The sequence below is a fragment of the Synchiropus splendidus genome, chromosome 19 (assembly GCF_027744825.2).
Source record: "Synchiropus splendidus isolate RoL2022-P1 chromosome 19, RoL_Sspl_1.0, whole genome shotgun sequence".
NCBI classification, from domain to species: Eukaryota; Metazoa; Chordata; class Actinopteri; order Syngnathiformes; family Callionymidae; genus Synchiropus; species Synchiropus splendidus.
In genome coordinates, this window is record NC_071352.1 from 16,634,336 (window position 1) to 16,652,219 (window position 17,884).

Genomic DNA, 17,884 nt, shown 5'->3' on the forward strand with positions numbered 1-17,884 from the left:
CTCCAAGTCAGATCATTTCACTCCAATGTAAATTCCCTCAGTCATTTAGAGCAGATTTCGTTTAACTGATGTTAAACTCGGCCTCTTTACTTGTTGATTTCATATTTTTACATTTCAACTGATTCAATAAGTGACGAATTGACACCATTTAACATCGTAAACGCTGTGTATTAAGTATTTAGTTTTACATCATTGATGAAAGGAAAGGGGCACTGACATGGTCACTGAAACGACTGTGTCCTCTTCAGCGTCTGTTGTCGTGTTTCCCTGAGCTGTGGCGGGAACTGTTCGCCTGTCAGCGAACGCACCAATCATCACACTGACTCCGCCCCTGTGCTGAGCTCGCGCGCGCCCCCGGGACTTTCTGTTCTGCTGAGCGCGTCCCCGAGCCGAGACGGAACTTTCCCTGCGATTCGGAAGGCGTTCTGGACAATTGGGCCGTGGCCCATGTCGAAATGTCAGCGACCAGGACGCAGGTTTTCGGAACTCCGCTTCCGGGTTGTTCGGAAGACTGAGAAGCTGGTTCCGGTTTGTTTGTTGTTGCAGTCAGGAAGTTCGACTCCGCTGAGGTTCGGGGACGTTCCGTGCTTCTGCGGGTTCAAACCCAAACTTTCACTTTTCAGTCGAGTCGGGACATTTTTTTGCCTCTGAACGGACAAAGAGTAGCGAAGATGCCCGAAGTTGCTCCGAAGTCAAACTCGGTCGGTCGCCAGGCTGAATTCGGTTTACGCTGTGATCGTTGTCATATTCCGTGACCCCGTGCAACTACACTCTGGTGGGTTCACGCGTGTGGTCGAGCTAGACTTCGACTGTTTCGTTACTGTTTGGTCGATCATCGGCGCCGCTGGACTGTGACGGAACTCGGGTCGGTCCGTCTCCCGGGAACCGGACCAGAACCATGGTCTCTTCCTGGGCCGCTTTTGGACGTCGCCTGAGTCCAACTCCTCCAGGACGGGGTTAAAGATATGGTCCCGTCCAAACTCCTGGATTTCATCGGAACTTTTTGTCACATGAATGTGATGTGATTTTTTTTTTTTTTAAATCGGAACCCGGGAAAGAGTAAAGAACTGTTCCGTGACATCGAGAACCCGGTTACCTGAAGAACGGGGGCGGGGGGAGGAGGAGGGTTCCGATTCCCGCCATGGAGACCTGGGGTGTCGGTTCGACTGAGGACACTCATGGCACAGCACCGGCGGATAACGAGCCGATCCAGGTGAGTGTTTGGATCACGTGACCACGTCAAGTGGCGCGGGAAAACAGACGACGCAGATAAGATGACGTCATTTCACCTATTTATTTGCCATTTATGGAGTTCATGAAGATTTATTGTCATTTTCAATACAGTTCGATTCATTGTTTGAACAAGTGTGTTATATTTCATAATAAAGGAATTGTGGGGTTTTTTTCCCCGGAAAAACAATAAGATATTAAAATGAAATATAATAAGGCAAAAATCATGTTCAATTAATCAAATGTATCTATTTTTAATGTTTTCTTTCTTTTCGTGAATATATATGTTAGTGTAATGAAACAGTATTAAAAGAGAAAATATTAGTTTTGAGATTGTATTTAACTTGGAGATTAAAGTTGCTAAATATGCAATCATTAAGTCTATTGGAAGCACAACCATTATTATTATTAATATTATTATTATTATTATTGTTGTTCTTACATTGCGAGGGATTCACGGCAGGGTAGGGGGTTGAAGGTTGTGATGAGGCTGAGCATGAGGGTGACCAGGGTCAGACCTGCAACTGTCTGGTCTGCAGAATGTAAATCTGGCGGTCAGAGCAGAAACATGAGCCGCGAAGCAGGAGTGGGAATACGCTGTCAGACTAAACAGAGTGGAGGGGCACAGCTGACGGGACTGGACTCTCCACATTCCCGTCATTCTGCTGAGGAGCTGATTAAAACCAGCGCTCGCTCGCTCTGGTCCTGCACGCCCGCGCTGCCCTGAGGTGAAGCCCAGGACTCAGAGACCCAGTGTATGTTTGCAACATGAGAGTGGCGGAAGTGTCGACGCTGGTCCGACCGTGGACGGACGTGCCGGGCATTCCTGCGGGTGATTATTACCCAGAGTCCTCCGAACCCACGACTTGCTGCTGCGCGCCCAGAGTCAGCAGTTCTGTGTCCATCAAACACAAACGGAAGAATCAGCAGCATCACTGAAGCAATATTGCCTCAGCGTTGGCCTGTCAAAGTCCAGGCCCGCGGTCCAAATCCAGCCCTTATTGTCATCGCAAATGGCCGCCGTCTTCATTTTCTTAAGCCTTTTGTGAATGAGTCTTATGATGCACTGCAACAGTCTCAGATGATTGGTGATGATGCAGAGATACACAAGCATCAGTCCGATAATTCATCGCTCTCCCATGAGTCATTGGCATCACCCAAATCGTTAGCAGGAAGTGCGCTTCACGTCAATGTAGCTTTGATGCTAAGTAATGCGCTACAAGTTAGCAAAGTGTTTGCAGGTCGCTGATTCATTTCAGATTTGTTGTTTTGTTTGTTTTTCACTGTAACCGCCGAGCCTAGTTCTGCGCCGCTCAGCTTGCCTTCACACAGCAGAGACCTGCCGGACCTTCAGCAGGACAGCAGGCGCCTGTGAAAACACCAGGAGTGCCAGGGCCACGGCTGCCGGCGCAGATTCGGTTGCAGACATTTCCACATGTGGAACTTTCTCACCATGAGAACCAGACTTTTACTGTGTTGCAGCCGTTATGTAACCACGTGTTGGCTCATGTTCGAGGTCTTCTCACAATACACAGAGTCGGTGCCTTAACTTGGGTCTCCAGTTATGTGAAGCAAGTGATAGAGCGCCACCTCGTGGAGAACTGTGAGCATCAGGAACTGTCCTCCAGTCTAATGTTTGATGTCTGTTTCCACGCCCAGGTGACCGTCTGACCGCTGGCCTCTAGTCCAGGAGCCTCCACCACCATGAGTGAGTCCTGCTCTGACTGGTCCACACAAACACACACTTGCTGAAGTCAGAGACTCTGCAGGTCTCTCATCTGATCTCTGTCCAAACCGCACGAGCGGAATGTTTCTCCTGGCCGAGTCAGAACCTGCCGCTCTCTCACGACTCCTTCTCTTCTGCAGACGACCGCCAGGCGCTTCACTCCATAATGAAGGACCTGGTGGCGTTGCAGATGACTCGGCGACAGCCAGTCTTGCCGTACGACTGCAGCAAACCCAAGATGCCGGCGCCGGTCAGCCGACAGGTGAGTCACAGCTCCAGAAGACAGGTGGACTCAGACGACACAGTTGAATGAAGGAACCAAGGAGGGATGAAGAATGATTGAGACAAAGTGAAGAGTGAGGTGGGAGGCTTAGGAAGTGAGGTAGGAAGGAAATGAACGAGGAGGGGAATAGAGAAGGATAGATGGAGGGAGAAGTGAAGAGGAAACGAGGGAGAATGGTCCAATGAAAGGAAAGAAGGAGGGAGTTTAGGAAAGAATCAAGGAAGGAAAGTCAGAAGGGAGGTCATAGGATAGGAAGGAGGGAAGGTGGGGAGGATCTAGTGAACAGCAAGTGGAAGGTAAGACGGGACAAGAGGCAGGAAAGGAGGGAACCATACAGTGAAAAGGGGATGAAGGACAGATGAACAATAAACATCAGAGCTCCCACGACGTCTTGACTCCGTGTTGTGTTACAGGACAACATCCGGGTCAAGTTTGAGTTTTCAGGGGAGCGGAGGTGAGCGTGGTGCCGCTCTTTGTGTGTTTGCTCGTGTGTTACGCGTCTCTGTGTGTAGAATCCTGGCGTTTCCTCGGCCGCTGCAGTTGGAGGAGATCCAGCAGAAAGTGCTATCTGTGTTCGGTCAGCAGCTGGAGCTCAACTACATGAACAATGAGGTGAGGTGTGTGTTGGTGTGCTGGAGAGACAAAGTAACAGTGTGTGTGTGTGCGCGTGTGTGTGTGCGCAGCTCTCCATCCCTCTGAGACACCAGGACGATCTGGACAAGGCTGTGGACCTGCTGGACCGAAGTGCCAGCATGAAGAGCATCAGAATCCTGCTGCTCACTCCCCAGGTCAGACACACACTCGGCCGCTTGGTCCCGGACAGACCAGAGAATCTTGCACTAAAACCTTGTGTCACTGTTGTGAAAAGATGCTTCCTCTTTCGCCTGTTGTGAAACCTTCCTCCCCTCCTCTCCTGTCCTCCTCCAGGCCCCTCCCCCGGCACAGCACCCTCCGTGTAGGCAGGTTAGGATCAAGCCCTCACAGTCGACCGGTGACATCAGCACGCAGTACCCGCCCTCCGAACCTAGGGGGCGCCACCTGTCGACAGGTAACTGTCACCCAAGGGGAGCGTCATTTTAATGAGTTGAGTCACTTTAGAGAGCGGGATTGCAACTATAAATACATTTGTCATATAATAATGACCTCTAGAAAAGTTTCAATGGTAACGAAATGTTTTCTTCTTTTTTTCTGCTAATTTTAATACGTCAATAATGTGATTTTCATTTTTTTCATTTCATTATTTTCCCTATCAATATTTAAACACACCTAAATAGCGAATTATAATTATCATATTTTTTGTATTAATTTATGATCAAAGCTATGTATATTCTGTTTTTAATCAAATTGTTTTCAATAGTAATTACTAATAACTGCATTATTTTAATTGTAATATTTTATTGTATTTATTTTGGGTGTTGCTATTGTTTTCATATTTAGTATAGCATCTAATCTTGTCTGTCAGACAGCGACAAAAAAGTCATTTTTAAATCTTTATCGATTGATCCGTCATCACAGAGCATTTCCTCCATGTTGCGTTGTCATGTGACTCTCACTGTAACTCACTGCCAGGCTCTCAGAACACGGGCCGCAGCTCGCCGCCTCCCGGCTACGTGCCAGAGCGCCAGCAGAGAATCGCCCGCCAGGGCTCCTACACCAGCGTCAACAGCGAGGGCGAGTTCATCCCGGAGACCAGCGACCCGTGTGTGAGTGAGCGCCGCCGCCTGTCAGCCGCAGAGATCTGTGACGCCCTCTCCCCGTCGCCGTCTTCAGTTTGTGACGGTGGAAAAATTCCTCACGCGTTGTTTTGTCGCTGCAGCTGCTGGATCCCTGGCGGAGCACCGACAACCTCGTCTCTGGGAGCTGCCAGTCGCTGGACGCGGGCTCAGACAGGTGAGGAGACTTTTCCACTTCCTGTGTGTGTGTGCTTGTGGGTGTGTGTTTGAACCTTTGTACCTTTACTGAAATATTCAAAAGTGTTTTCTTTCCTGCCGCTCCTTTTATTCTTCCTCTCTTCTACTTTCACATCTCTCTTCTTCTCTTTCGTCTCCTTCGCCCCTTCCATCTTTTCCTTCTCTCTCCTTTCTCTCACACATTTTTGGTTCTTCCTCTCTGTCTCTCCCTCCTTTTTGTCATCTTTTGTCTTTCACCTTGTCTCTGCTCTCCCCTCTTCTGTTCTTCTTTCTCCTTTCATTCTTTACTTATGGGACTCTGGAAATCAAATGGATGCGTGTTCGATGTGGGATCCAAATAAATAAAAATGCATTCATTTCACTGTTTCCCCTTTTCATCTGTTTCCTACTTAATCTTTCCTCTCCCCACCCTTTCTCTTATTCTTCTCCTCCTTCGTCTCCCCTCTCTCTAAACGCCTATGTTCGACCTTCCTCCCTCCTCTCATCATTTCCCCATCCCTCTTTATTCTCCCTCTCCTCCTCCTCTTTCCTCCCATCCACCTCTCAGCCCATCCACGAGGAAGACTCGGATGCACAGAGTGAAGAGTTTCCCGGACAACCGCCAGGACCTCTCAGGTTCTTCTTTTATTTCAACCAACGATCAGTCCTCACCGCCCTTTCCCCGGCCACAGATCAGTCTCAGATGGGATGGTCCCAGAACCTTCCTGTGGAAACATGATCACCATCATCTCAGACTCAGAAGTGGCTGACATGTGGTGACCCAACACTGACTTCCGACCTCCTCCTGTAGACCGGGAAAATCACGCGAGCAGCCGTTTAGTGGGGAAAGGAGGGACTTATCCTCGCAGGTATCACGTCTCCCTGCACCACAAGGACCTCGGTGAAGGTTAGAGGCTCCTCATCCTTGTAGGTCTGCATGATTACTGTCTGTTTGTGAATTGAGGCATTAGACCTGCCAGCACAATCCAGCACAAACATTTGTGCTGGATTGGAAAAGAATGGAGGAAAAGAAAGAGCAGGAGAGAGAATGATGGGTGGGGCTGAGGGGGGTGAGGAAGAGCTAGGGAGACAACAGAGACACAAAGGAATAAAGAAAGGAACACTGACAGTCCGATGGAAAGGAATGAAAAAGAGTGAGGAGGGAAGGAAAAGTAAATAAAGTGAGAGGTGGAGGTGTCGAATGGAGGGGTTCATTAAAGAGACAAAATGAAAGGAATGGTGTAAAGCAAGGGAAATAATGGGGAAAAAGGAACGTGGGGACGAGAGTGCAGGGCATGCAAAAGGAGGATCGACACGTGTAAGAAAGGAAGGACCAGAAGGAGGTGTAAAGTTGAGAGAGAAGAAAGGAATGGGGGGAGTTAAGGAAAGCTTAAAGCAGAAAGGAGAGCAAGGAGACAGATGAAGGAGTGAAGTGACCTCAGTATTAATACAACCCACTTCCCTCGCCTCGCGGCAGGGCGGCGAACCTTCCCGAGGATCCGCCGCCCGCAGGGGAACCTCTTCACGCTGGTGCCGTCGTGCCGCTCGCTGAACGGCAGCGAGGACAGTCTGGGCAGCTGGCAGCTGCTGGACGTGCAGGTACAACTGCGGCCGCAGGACCGACCCGTCGCCCACAAGTGTGAGTCACGCCGACCAGCGGAGGAACGAGTCTTGTGAGTCTTGTGGTGCTGAGCTGAAACGGTCCCGGCTGTTTTAGCGCCCAGCGCTCCGGTGACCTGGCGGCGGGGGAAGCTTCTGGGCCAGGGGGCCTTCGGACAAGTCTACCTGTGCTACGACGTGGACACCGGCAGGGAGCTGGCTGCGAAACAAGTCCAGTACGACCCAGAGAGCCCCGAGACCAGCAAGGTGACTACAAGGACAAGTGTGTTGGCAATGACCTGCTCTGTTGACGAGTGCGTGACCTGGCAGGAGGTGAGCGCGCTGGAGTGTGAGATCCAGCTGCTGAAGAACCTCCGCCACGAGCGCATTGTTCAGTATTACGGCTGCCTGCGGGACCGCGGTGAGAGGACCCTCTCCATCTTCATGGAGTTCATGCCGGGGGTGAGTCTGGACGCTGGAGACAAGCAGACACGCGACCTGCTAGTGACCTGTGAGTCCACTCCATCAGGGCTCAGTCAAGGACCAGCTGAAGGCCTACGGAGCTCTGACGGAAAACGTGACGCGGAAGTACACCAGGCAGATTCTGCAGGGGATGACGTACCTGCACAGCAACATGATCGTGCACCGGGACATCAAAGGTCCGACTCTCAGATTAACCCATGTGTTTGATGTCCGACTCACGGGTGCTTGACGCTCAGGCGCCAACATCCTGCGTGATTCTGAAGGGAACGTCAAGCTTGGAGATTTCGGAGCCAGCAAGAGGCTACAGACCATCTGCATGTCGGGCACCGCCGGGATCCGCTCGGTGACCGGTACCCCCTACTGGATGAGCCCGGAGGTGATCAGCGGAGAGGGCTACGGCAGGAAGGCCGATGTCTGGTGAGAGCTGCAGCGCGACTCTCTCTTGCTGGGTTTGAGAGACTGGGTGGACCGACCTCTGACCTGTTGCAGGAGTCTGGGCTGCACCGTGGTGGAGATGCTGACAGAAAAACCTCCATGGGCCGAGTATGAGGCCATGGCAGCCATATTCAAGATCGCCACTCAGCCCACCGACCCGCCGCTGCCCACGTGGACTTCCGAGCTGGCGCGGGATTTCATCCTCCGCATCTTCGTGGAGGCCAAACGCCGGCCGAGTGCCGAGGAGCTGCTCAGACACCCCTTCTCCCAAATCATGCTGTGAGCTCTCCATGGTCCGGACTTGATTCCCGCTTGGTTCTTTCCTGTTCCTTCGCCTTTTCTTAAAAGTCACTCTTCTCAGAACAACAGTATTTTTCACTGTCTATTTTGGTCGATTCACAAGAAAAACAAAAATCTATTTTTATATTGATTCATTTGATGATGAATTCAGTTCAGACCTCAACTCGGGCTGCACAGTGTCAACTCTGGCGACACCGCTAGCCGTGTTCTCATGTCTTTGGAGCTAAATGTTAGCACTTTAGCCATCCGCAATGTTGGCGTAGGCCCATGCTAACTTTAGCATGTCAGATAGCCCTTCTGTTTTAACAGCACTTAACAAAAGCTAGCACGCCACATATGCTGAGTAATGCTCTAGTTAGCTACGCTGAAGCTTTAGTTGTTAGTTGCTAATCCATTAGTAAATGATTTTGTGATAAATATGTTGTCTTAGCTCTGTTATCTCTCCGTTTCCTAGCTCATAGCAGCATTAGCGTTTATATGCTAAAAGAAAACACCAACACATTGTGCAGCCCAGGGTTGAAGTCCGAAAGTTCTCGTCCGTGATTTTGTACCTTCCCTTTGTTTCTAATGTGAACGCTGTTGTGTTTGAACCGTTTTTAAAAAGCAGATTTATTTTTTATATTCAGACAAATCTGAAGATTTGAAATGAGCAACTGGTTTTGCGGAAGATATAGATGATGGAACTGTGGATGGCTGGTCCTCTTTCCTGTGCTTTACTATGAACTGTAAAATGTCTCGACGACCGTGTTCAACTTTATAATGAAAGCAGCTGAACTAATGCGAGCGTGTGTTCTTCAGGAGATTTCATCGTTGTTCTTAGCTGTGGGGTTCGCAGATTCGACCCTGAAGACGACTTTGTTTTCCCCGGGGTTCGCCAAAATGCCCTTTTATTTCATGAACGTCCTACGATGATGCTGAGTTACACCTCCTAAAGATTTTTCTGGGCCCTGTATCAGTTATATTCTTGATATTTTCGTTTTCAAATTGATCTCTCGAGTTAAAGGCAGCTAATCTAAAACCGTGGGTGAATTCCTCGCCTGAGCCCCGGGGCAGACAAAGGAATCTAGTTATAGATTTCTGTAGGATTGTGTAACCGTGACGGGACTTGCAGTGCAGCGTCTCTCGTACGAGTTCTTTTGGAAGAAAGAGTAACAAGTCTCAAGTTGGTCCTGGTGTTCATCTGCCCTTCGCTCCAAACAAATACATGAAATCCTGTGTCTAATGGAGTTGTGTTGTCTTTGTGTGAACACTGGGGCTTTATTGTCGAAGCGCCTTGATTGATGCTCCTGTTTTGACCCCGGGTCTCAGTTCTCATGAGGGATGACAGGAGGCAGAGACAGGAAGGAGTGGACACTGAGCCTGGCTTTACACAAGAGACCCTTTCATCTTTGATCCTGCAGCGATAACTCCTCAGTTCATGGGTTTTCTACCAGTAACGATTTAACCTGAACTGACGGGTAGAACGGTAACGCGCCCATTTGTGGACGGGGGAGGTTGTTTTTCATTCATTCAGTGTAAATAAGTGCCATATCAAAGTGGTATGAACGATGTTGCTGTAATTACTCGAGTACGTCATCGACTACCCCGCTAACATGAAGCTAACCGTTCTAGCTCTTTTTTTTTCGCTCCCGGGTGAGTTCTAAGTTATTTATCAGAAACACGAATGTTGTTAAACATCCAGGAAATGCACCTATGGTTCTAATAGTGGTGGCTAGTACCGATTTTGCGACGGTGTTTTAAGCTAGGCGGCGCGAGAATCATGCGCCGAGTCAGCGGAGGGCAGTGAGTCAGCAGGTGTGCTGGGGCATGATCTTAAAATGTTGGTGTTCGCACCCTGTTTCTGCGGTTAACGTTGAGAACGTTTTATCATTGAAACTTGCCAAGCGTATATCACTCCAATACACGGTTAATGTTCTGTCTGTATTCGTGATAACAGAGGACAGACGCTCAAACATGTCTGCCCAGATGGTTCTGATCATTCGTAACTGTATAACAAATTAGCGCTGAAGTAAATCGTATTCTCGTCCATTCTCGTGAACAAATGTTTTCAGGAAAGGAGAAATTAATGCGCATTGTTCTGTTGACTGTTGTTGTTGCTGTACATTTGGCCCCTGGCATTCCTGCTGACGTGGCCTTCTTACCTGTTCCAGTACCACGTGGCTGTTGACCTCACCTGCTGAGTCATGTTGCTGACTGAGGGCTTCTGCCAGACCCGCTTGTTCCCCTCCTGGCTGATTTATCGCCAGGTATGTAGTTTGACATCCAGATGTTGGCGCTAATTCACCGTTTTACTCTTCGTCTTATGGTGCCAGACACGACACAAACAAGTCAATGGCTCTGTGGCAGTGAAAATGCAGCAGTAGAGACATTTGATGACTGATAGCTTCTTTTTTCCTTCCATGGTTGGCAGTCGTGGTTTTATTTTTCAGCTGCTTTTGTCGACCTCCTCGTTGGTGGTGTTCCACACTCACTGGTGCACTGTGTTGCCATGTTTGCTTGGCCTGAGATGAGTCCAGCGCCATTAACACCCCGACTTTTCAGCCGGACTCCTGATGTCGAACAAATGAATCGGCTTTTTGGCCCGGCGGTATTTCCAGCAGCACTGCGGAGAGTTCGCTGGCTCCTCTTCTCCTCCTCTGGATGTTTCATCTGTCTGGCACATTACCTCAGTGACCATATCTGAGGCAACAACCACGCAGGTCGGAAACATCCCGCAGCCCGACACATTTACTGTCGTCTCTGTGACGTAACTGCTCCATGAATCCTCCAGATGAAGGCCTTCAAGTCACAAGTTCACCTTCATTAACCAACTCAGTTAGGATTCTAGTCGACGTCGACCTGTTCTTGTTGACCAAACAGAGGCGGCTCATAAAATCACGGGAGGTTCATTCACTCGGACTCGGACCTGGTCCTGGAGACTTAACAGCCCAGTGAGAGTGAAGTCTATTATGTGTTTTATGTTGTTAAATGTTGAGTCTGAGCCAGAGAGTGGTGCTGGAGGAGCAGGATTTTAAAGATGAGACCGGGAACCAGAGTTTCAATACTAAAATCAAAATCTCAAGTCTCACGCTGAAACACTTTCTTCAAAAGAACAAGCTGAAAAGATCATTTCAAGTGTGGCGACACGGCTGACCCGGGTTGGTTGCCACGGTAACAAGTGCCGCTGCGTCAGTTGCTCCTCCTGGAGTTCATGTCAGGTTCTGGAAGTGGCTTTTCAGCATCGACTATTCACCTGGATGTGCTTTTAACTGGACTGTAGATTGCCTGGTGAAACCCTGAGACTTGGAGTAGAGCGACCTCTTCGTGTAGAGTGAAGAACTTTTTCAGTTCAGTTATTGTTCAGAACTAATGGAGTTTGAGATACTGATTTCCCCCTTTGTTTCATCCCTGCGTTCCTGTCTGTCCTCTGTCTGTCTGTGCATGTGTGGTCAGGGTTGGTGTGTGCCCAGGCTCTGTCACACACACATTCCTTTTCTCATTCAGCTGGAACAGAAAGAAAGTGAGAGTGTGGGCCGCGGAAGGAGGGAGAGGGAGGCAGTCGGGAGACATTTGTAGTTGAGTGGACGAGCACGGACAATTCCTGGCACACAGCTTACTGAGCTTCATGTTAATGTTTCGTTCGCCCGCTTTTTGTGTCTTTCACGGCTGCCACCCTCCCTCTGTGCGGCCCCACCCTGTGGCCCCTCCGCTGTGGACTTTTCAGGGGGGTGTTGTCTGCTCCTATAAAAGCCTGATTTGAATCCCTAGCAAGATCCAGTCCACATCATGGAGAGCCAGAGAGTCCAGTCTTCATACAGGAAGCGCTTTGGGCCTCACAGTTCCAGCAGTCCTGCAGCCAGAGTGGGAAGTTTGTCTTCCAGTCGCCTCTCCTGGCATGGCACCCCTCGCAGCTTCACCCTCTCCAGCCCGGCGTCTCGGGTCTCATCCAACATGACCCTGCTAACGGGGAGCCCAGTGGACCGTCTGGACTTCACAGCTGACTCCATTATAAAGGCCCACTTTAAAGAGATGCGCACCAACGAGAAGATGGAGATGATGGGCCTGAACGACCGCTTTGCCAGTTTCATCGAGAAGGTCCGCATGCTAGAGCAGCAGAACAAGGTCTTGGTGGCCGAGCTGAACCAGCTGAAGGGCAGGGAGCCCAGCCGTCTGGGTGACGTCTACCAGGAGGAACTCAGGGAGCTACGCAGGCAGGTGGACGGCCTCACCAACGGCAAGGCCCGTCTGGAGATCGAGAGGGACAACCTGGCGGCCGACGTGATCACGCTCAAGCAGAGGTAGGAGTGGAGGGATCATGGTGCAGTGCTAAATCTGGAGGCATCGAGCAGTGTTTACTGCAGTGTTAGTGGATCAACTTTGCTCCAGTGATTCGTGCAGTTCACAGGCAACGTTCAAGTCTTTCTCTGCAGAGTGGAGTGCGCCATTATGTTTCGTGGGCTGAATTCAGAATGACATCAAACAGACGCTAGCTGAACCATGCTCTCCCGACATCCTGCTCCTTACCTTGTCCAACTCTTGTGATAACTTCATACCGTCCGCTGTTTTTATTGAATTGAGCTGGTTCTGTTTCGTCCTTTTCTGTTTTTGAATGCACAAAAAGATGTATTTATATGCAGATCGGACCCGTTGGAATGTGCCACCCTGTGTTCCGTCCAGCTTTATCCCTGGATCCCCTCTTTACAAAGTTGATCCCCCCCCACCACTATTGAGTCAGTGCAGAGGAATGAGGGAAGCACAATGGTGCAGGGAGCCTGGCAGATGTTCTCCTGTACGGAAAACCCCTGATCCACTCACGCGTGACAGGAATCTGTGATTCGATTAGTGTAAACGTGACACGCAAGGCAAGAAGTGACCACCTCATCGGTGATTAGAACGTGGGTTTGGGGGTCTGTGTCTGCGACAGCAACACAAGCAACCGAGATGTATCATTCACCACTCATCTATAGTAAAAATAACCCCCCATATTGCACCTCTCTGGATCAGGTATCCCTGGAATAGAACATGTGTGAGATGTGACGGTTTTGTAGTGAGGGCTTCTCATTCTGGTCTGAGTGATTTTGTGTGATTTTTCACCAGGCTGCAGGAGGAGACTGGGCAGCGGCAGGAAGCAGAGAACAACTTGAAGACCTTCAGACAGGTTGTTCCATCAGTTTTATTGGAGTGGATTGAATAATGTTCTAAAAAACCGCTTGTATTGATGTGATTCTGGTCCGAGCAGGATGTGGACGAGGCGGCTCTCAGTCGGGTCCAGCTAGAGAGGAAGATTGAAGCTTTGCAGGATGAGCTCGATTTCCTGAAGAGAATTCACGAGGAGGTAAGGAGAAACAACGACGGGAATATCTGTGCCATCACGTGGTGGAGTTAGCTGAGAGCTTCTCAGGAGCGGCGGGAGCTGCAGGAGCAGATCATGGCTCAGCAGGTCCACGTGGACATGGATGTTTCCAAACCGGACCTGACGGCGGCTCTCAGAGAGATCCGTGTCCAGTATGAGAACGTGGCGTCATCAAACATGCAGGAGACTGAGGAGTGGTACCGATCCAAGGTCAGAGCTGCTCATGGGTCCACCTTGAAGATACTGATTTGAGTCGTGATGCCAGTGATCATCAATGCTCTGGTGTTTGGACAGTTTGCAGACCTGACGGATTCGGCCACTCGTAACGCAGAAGCTCTCCGTCAGGCCAAGCAGGAAGCCAACGAATATCGCCGTCAGATCCAGGTGCTCAACTGCGATTTGGACTCCCTGCGAGGAACCGTAAGTTCTCTCATGATGAGGAGTGTTCAACGTTCTTCAGCTGGTGTTAAAGCGGTGGCCTGCTGCAGAATGAGTCTCTGGAGCGTCAGCTGCGAGAGATGGAGGACCGCTTCACTTTGGAGACGGCTGGCTACCAGGACAACATCGGCCGTCTGGAGGAGGAGATCCAGGCACTGAAGGAGGAGATGGCTCGACACCTGCAGGAGTACCAGGACCTGCTCAATGTGAAACTGGCCCTGGACATTGAGATCGCCACCTACAGGAAGCTGCTCGAAGGAGAAGAGAGCCGGTGAGTGGCGTCTGTGATGGAAAGATTGGTTACAAGAACCTGCCGCTGATGTGTTTTCTTGTGCCAGGATCACAATTCCAGTCCAGAGCTTCTCCAATCTGCAGATCCGAGGTCTGTAGTATGTTCGTGCCGCATCAGTAACACAGAGCTCTTATACATAAAGGACATGTATTTCCAGGATGACAACACAATGAGGTCTACATCACATGTAAGGAATTTCTGTGTTTCAATTTCAGACACTAATCTGGACACTAGAACTGCGGAAGCTCACGTGAAGAGAAGCATCCTGGTCCGAACAGTGGAGACCAGAGACGGAGAGGTAAACTCTACAATGCACCAGCCTCAGGCCGCCAGTAGGGTGCAGTATTTCACCGTTATCAACACACTCGTGTGAGTTCGTTTAACATTTAACACTTTCATTTATAGATCATCAAGGAGTCCACCACCGAGCACAAAGATCTCCCGTAATCTCTGGACTATTTCTCGCTGATAATCTGATGATAACGTCAACTTGAGTCATACCAACGCTGACTATAGTAACACGGTCACCAGAAGACTGAGCTCTGGTTCTAGAATTAGAGTTATGTAGATGCAACTGTTATTATCCTAATCTATAAGAAACACAGCAGCTACATTTCAACACATGCATTCTAAGTCATAAAACCATCTGACCAGCACCAGACTACCATTTCTGTCACACCAAAAGATTAACCTTTTACTGGAATAATCTGTATAGCAGCCAAGATAACTTTAGTGCAGTGTTTGTTTTTTTTATTCTGTAATGAGAGAGAGAAATTCAGATTTTCGTTATGTGTTGCACGTTGGTAGATATTGCACGATAATGAATCACTGAATTTAGTTAGTGACATGACATGACCTGGCTGACAAAGGTTGGGCCTAACTGCTGTCACACACCAGTGTGAAAACGTAAAAAATATATGGCCTACAATAAGAACCTTCAGTCGCAGGTGTCAAACGTGGGGCGCGCAGCCACATCCAAGCCAGCTGAGTCCTTTTATATGGCCCGTCACATCTCGACATGGTGAACTTGACACGCTGAAGGTGCGAGGCGTTTAAGGACGGGAAGTGTATTTATGTTTGTGCTTAAAGAGGAAAACCAGAATGTCTTAAGTGACATGAATCAACATGTAATGACACTAAACACAGTGGTCGACTCTCAACAATCTAACATGTGGACTGATCTGTCTTTTGACTCATATCCCGTGGTAAAGAGGACCCGGGGACTTGGCCTGCCACCAGCGTTTGACCTTTTGGCCCGTTGCGGTTGGAGTCACAGCTGGAGTCTGTATCATGGTGCTTGCTTGATATATGAAACTGGTTATTTGATTTAAGTTGGGACCTAAAGTTGGGACGACCCGTTTTGTTCCGGAGGTGCTGCCATGAGAACTAACTAAATAAACTGACATTTTAACTCTAGAAATGTAAGTAACTTTGTGTTGACTTTATTTTTGTCAACCAAAATACTAGTGTTGGCAGAGGATTTTTTTTTTGAAAACAAGAAGTGCCATGTGACGTCTGACATGTTCTGCTATCATAGTGTTCTGAAACTGATGTGAAGGACAAATGGTTTCCATGATTTAAATCAATGTGATGTGTTGTACGTGTCTCTGATGTGGTGTGTAGTCGGTACGTCGCTATACTGTATGTTCGTGAGAAGTGGTGAAGGAGTGTCGCGAGGAAGTCTGTCCGAGTTAAAATAGGATGAAAGGAGATGGAGACCTGTGTTTGATGGAGGAGCGTGAATTTGAGTGATGAATCTCTCCGGTGCTATTCGACTTAACCTGTTCTCTGCCGATTGGATTAAATCTTGACTGACCTGGACTCATTGCTTGGATTATTTCTGTGGTGAAGAATGTTGATGATGCAGTCTTCATGGGACATTTGAAGAACATGTTCAAATTGTTCTGCTAATATTCCATTTAAAATCCTAATATTAATAGGAATATATAAAATAATGGTATTGAAAATGTATGAAAGCTCTGGAGAATATGAGAGGAAATCAGAATCGTCATCTTACAAACATATTTACTGAACAGTGTGTTCAGAGGAGGAGAGGGAACAGATGACTGTAATCCCTCCGAGTCTGCTGCCTGAAACCTCACCGTCACTAATGAGAGAGTGGCTTTTAGTCGCCACGGCGACGCTGTGATTCTCCCGCTCAGCTTCACCACCTGCTGCTCATCCTCTCCCCCACACTTCACTTTTACAGATTTTCAGTTGTCTATCTGATTCTCACTGTCAACCAGACTCGCAGTGTGTCAGAGATTCAGCCCCGACGAGGAGCAGATGTTTTCCAGGCTTTACTTGTGGATGAACGAATGTCTCGGTAGCGTTTAAACTTAAAGTAGCGACTGAAAGACCAAAGTCCGAAGACAGATAGATGCTTAGTCATTCAGGAGAGACTCGAAGTAGAACAGCTACTCCTCCACATCTGGAGAACGTGGAGGTTAGCCTGCCTTCTGGACATCTGTGTGGTGTTCCTCACCCAACTGGTGAGGGGATGAGCCTGTTGAAAGTCAGATGTGTGACTCCAAAGGTAACTCTAGCTTCCAACACTTCTGAGGATCACTCCCTTCCCGCCACCAATAGCCTTATTTTTCCACTTGCTCCACAGTAAGAGGTGCTTCTGTGTCAGGAGAAGGTGTTCAGAGATCATTGTGCCGTCAGCTCCACAGGCTCTGGACGAGGTGTTTGCTCTGTGTTCTGTCGCCATGATGCCAAAATTAGCCGCGGCGAGCCCACATGCCTCGCAATGACTCCAACGGTGGTAAGGTCAAGTAAGACAAGAATGTGACACTGACAGACAAAGTGATCTCAGCGGTAATCCTTCATCAGGCTGCATCATAGAACCCGCGATTGAAATCAGAATCCCGGAATGAGCTACCTTTTCAAGTTTGCAGTCGAGAGACAACAAACTTTGAAGGGAATCACTTCCCAGTTGCCGTGGAACACTTGAGGGTCGGAGACTGTTATCGGACTGGAATTCCTTCAGCTCAGGCTCGACTCCCGACCCGAGACCCTCTGTTCTTCCGATAAGAGCTGGACAAAACAGATAAACACTGTACTCAAGCCGCACATGTCGACACACCAGCTGGCACTGGATGAAATGGATGATCTGTTGTTTCAATAACAAACTCTACAAGTTACCATTGTAAAGTGGACTGGAAATGCTAGAAGAGCAGGCTAAGATAAGTCGTCATGACTCAGGTTCTCTTTCCTTCTTCTCCTTTCCACTCGTCCTCAAGCGTGGAGAAGCTCATCAGTCACAGCAGATGAGATGTTCTTCCTGCAATTTAGGCGAAGCCAGGACAGAGAATGAGGACTGCAGCGTTCCGAGCTGATTTAAGAACTCTTGAGCTACTAAGACAACGTTGTATGAGTCCAAGTGACATTGAAGTGTCGAAAGCGCCTGTGCTCTGTCTCGACCGGCTGCCAGACCTCCGTTGCTCCTGCTGTGGACGAGGAAACGCTGAGATTGGGCCTCAGACAGCCTCGTTCACTGCACTGAAAGGAGTCAGTTGGACTCGTAAGATGTTGTGTAGCGCTCACCCCGGGTCTGGAAGTCGTCTGTTTGACAGCAAGGTGCTGTAAAGAAGAAGTCTGAAGCACCTGACTTCGCCGCTGTTTTGGTTTCAGCTTTTAATTGGCGCATTCTTTGGATATGTGCTCGACTTGTGTCTGTTTTGGGAGTTAAACACCGTCACTGCCATCATGCTCCTCTTCGCTGCCCTCACTCACCACCAATGTTCCACTGCAAAAGTGAACAAGCCACAATAGCGCAGGTCTGCTTGGTGTTATTGTCACGGTTCGTCAGTTTTCAAGGCCATATTTCGCCACCGTGCGGATGGCACCCCATCACAGGAGCGCGGGGTGCCAC

At 49.0% G+C, this 17,884-nt stretch overlaps 2 protein-coding genes across 2 annotated transcripts; both read left to right on the forward strand.

Annotated features, from left to right (window-relative positions):
* The first annotated feature begins 366 nt into the window (after positions 1 to 366).
* On the forward strand, positions 367 to 10,283 carry map3k3 (mitogen-activated protein kinase kinase kinase 3). Its single transcript, XM_053851017.1, has 18 exons — positions 367 to 1,213; positions 2,890 to 2,938; positions 3,097 to 3,218; positions 3,653 to 3,693; positions 3,752 to 3,851; positions 3,923 to 4,027; positions 4,167 to 4,287; positions 4,809 to 4,942; positions 5,056 to 5,129; positions 5,697 to 5,764; positions 5,940 to 6,035; positions 6,606 to 6,767; positions 6,846 to 6,994; positions 7,058 to 7,189; positions 7,257 to 7,386; positions 7,447 to 7,627; positions 7,700 to 7,924; positions 10,096 to 10,283. The coding sequence occupies exons 2-18, from the start codon at positions 2,935 to 2,937 to the stop codon at positions 10,136 to 10,138; spliced, it is 1,887 nt and encodes a 628-aa protein (XP_053706992.1). The 5' UTR covers positions 367 to 1,213; positions 2,890 to 2,934; the 3' UTR covers positions 10,139 to 10,283.
* A 1,248-nt stretch (positions 10,284 to 11,531) lies between these two features.
* Positions 11,532 to 15,828, forward strand: gfap (glial fibrillary acidic protein). The gene is made up of 9 exons (XM_053851070.1): positions 11,532 to 12,222; positions 13,022 to 13,082; positions 13,164 to 13,259; positions 13,326 to 13,487; positions 13,572 to 13,697; positions 13,766 to 13,986; positions 14,054 to 14,097; positions 14,223 to 14,305; positions 14,413 to 15,828. Exons 1-9 carry the CDS (start codon positions 11,711 to 11,713, stop codon positions 14,452 to 14,454), a joined length of 1,347 nt encoding a protein of 448 aa, XP_053707045.1. The 5' UTR covers positions 11,532 to 11,710; the 3' UTR covers positions 14,455 to 15,828.
* Positions 15,829 to 17,884: the final 2,056 nt, after the last annotated feature.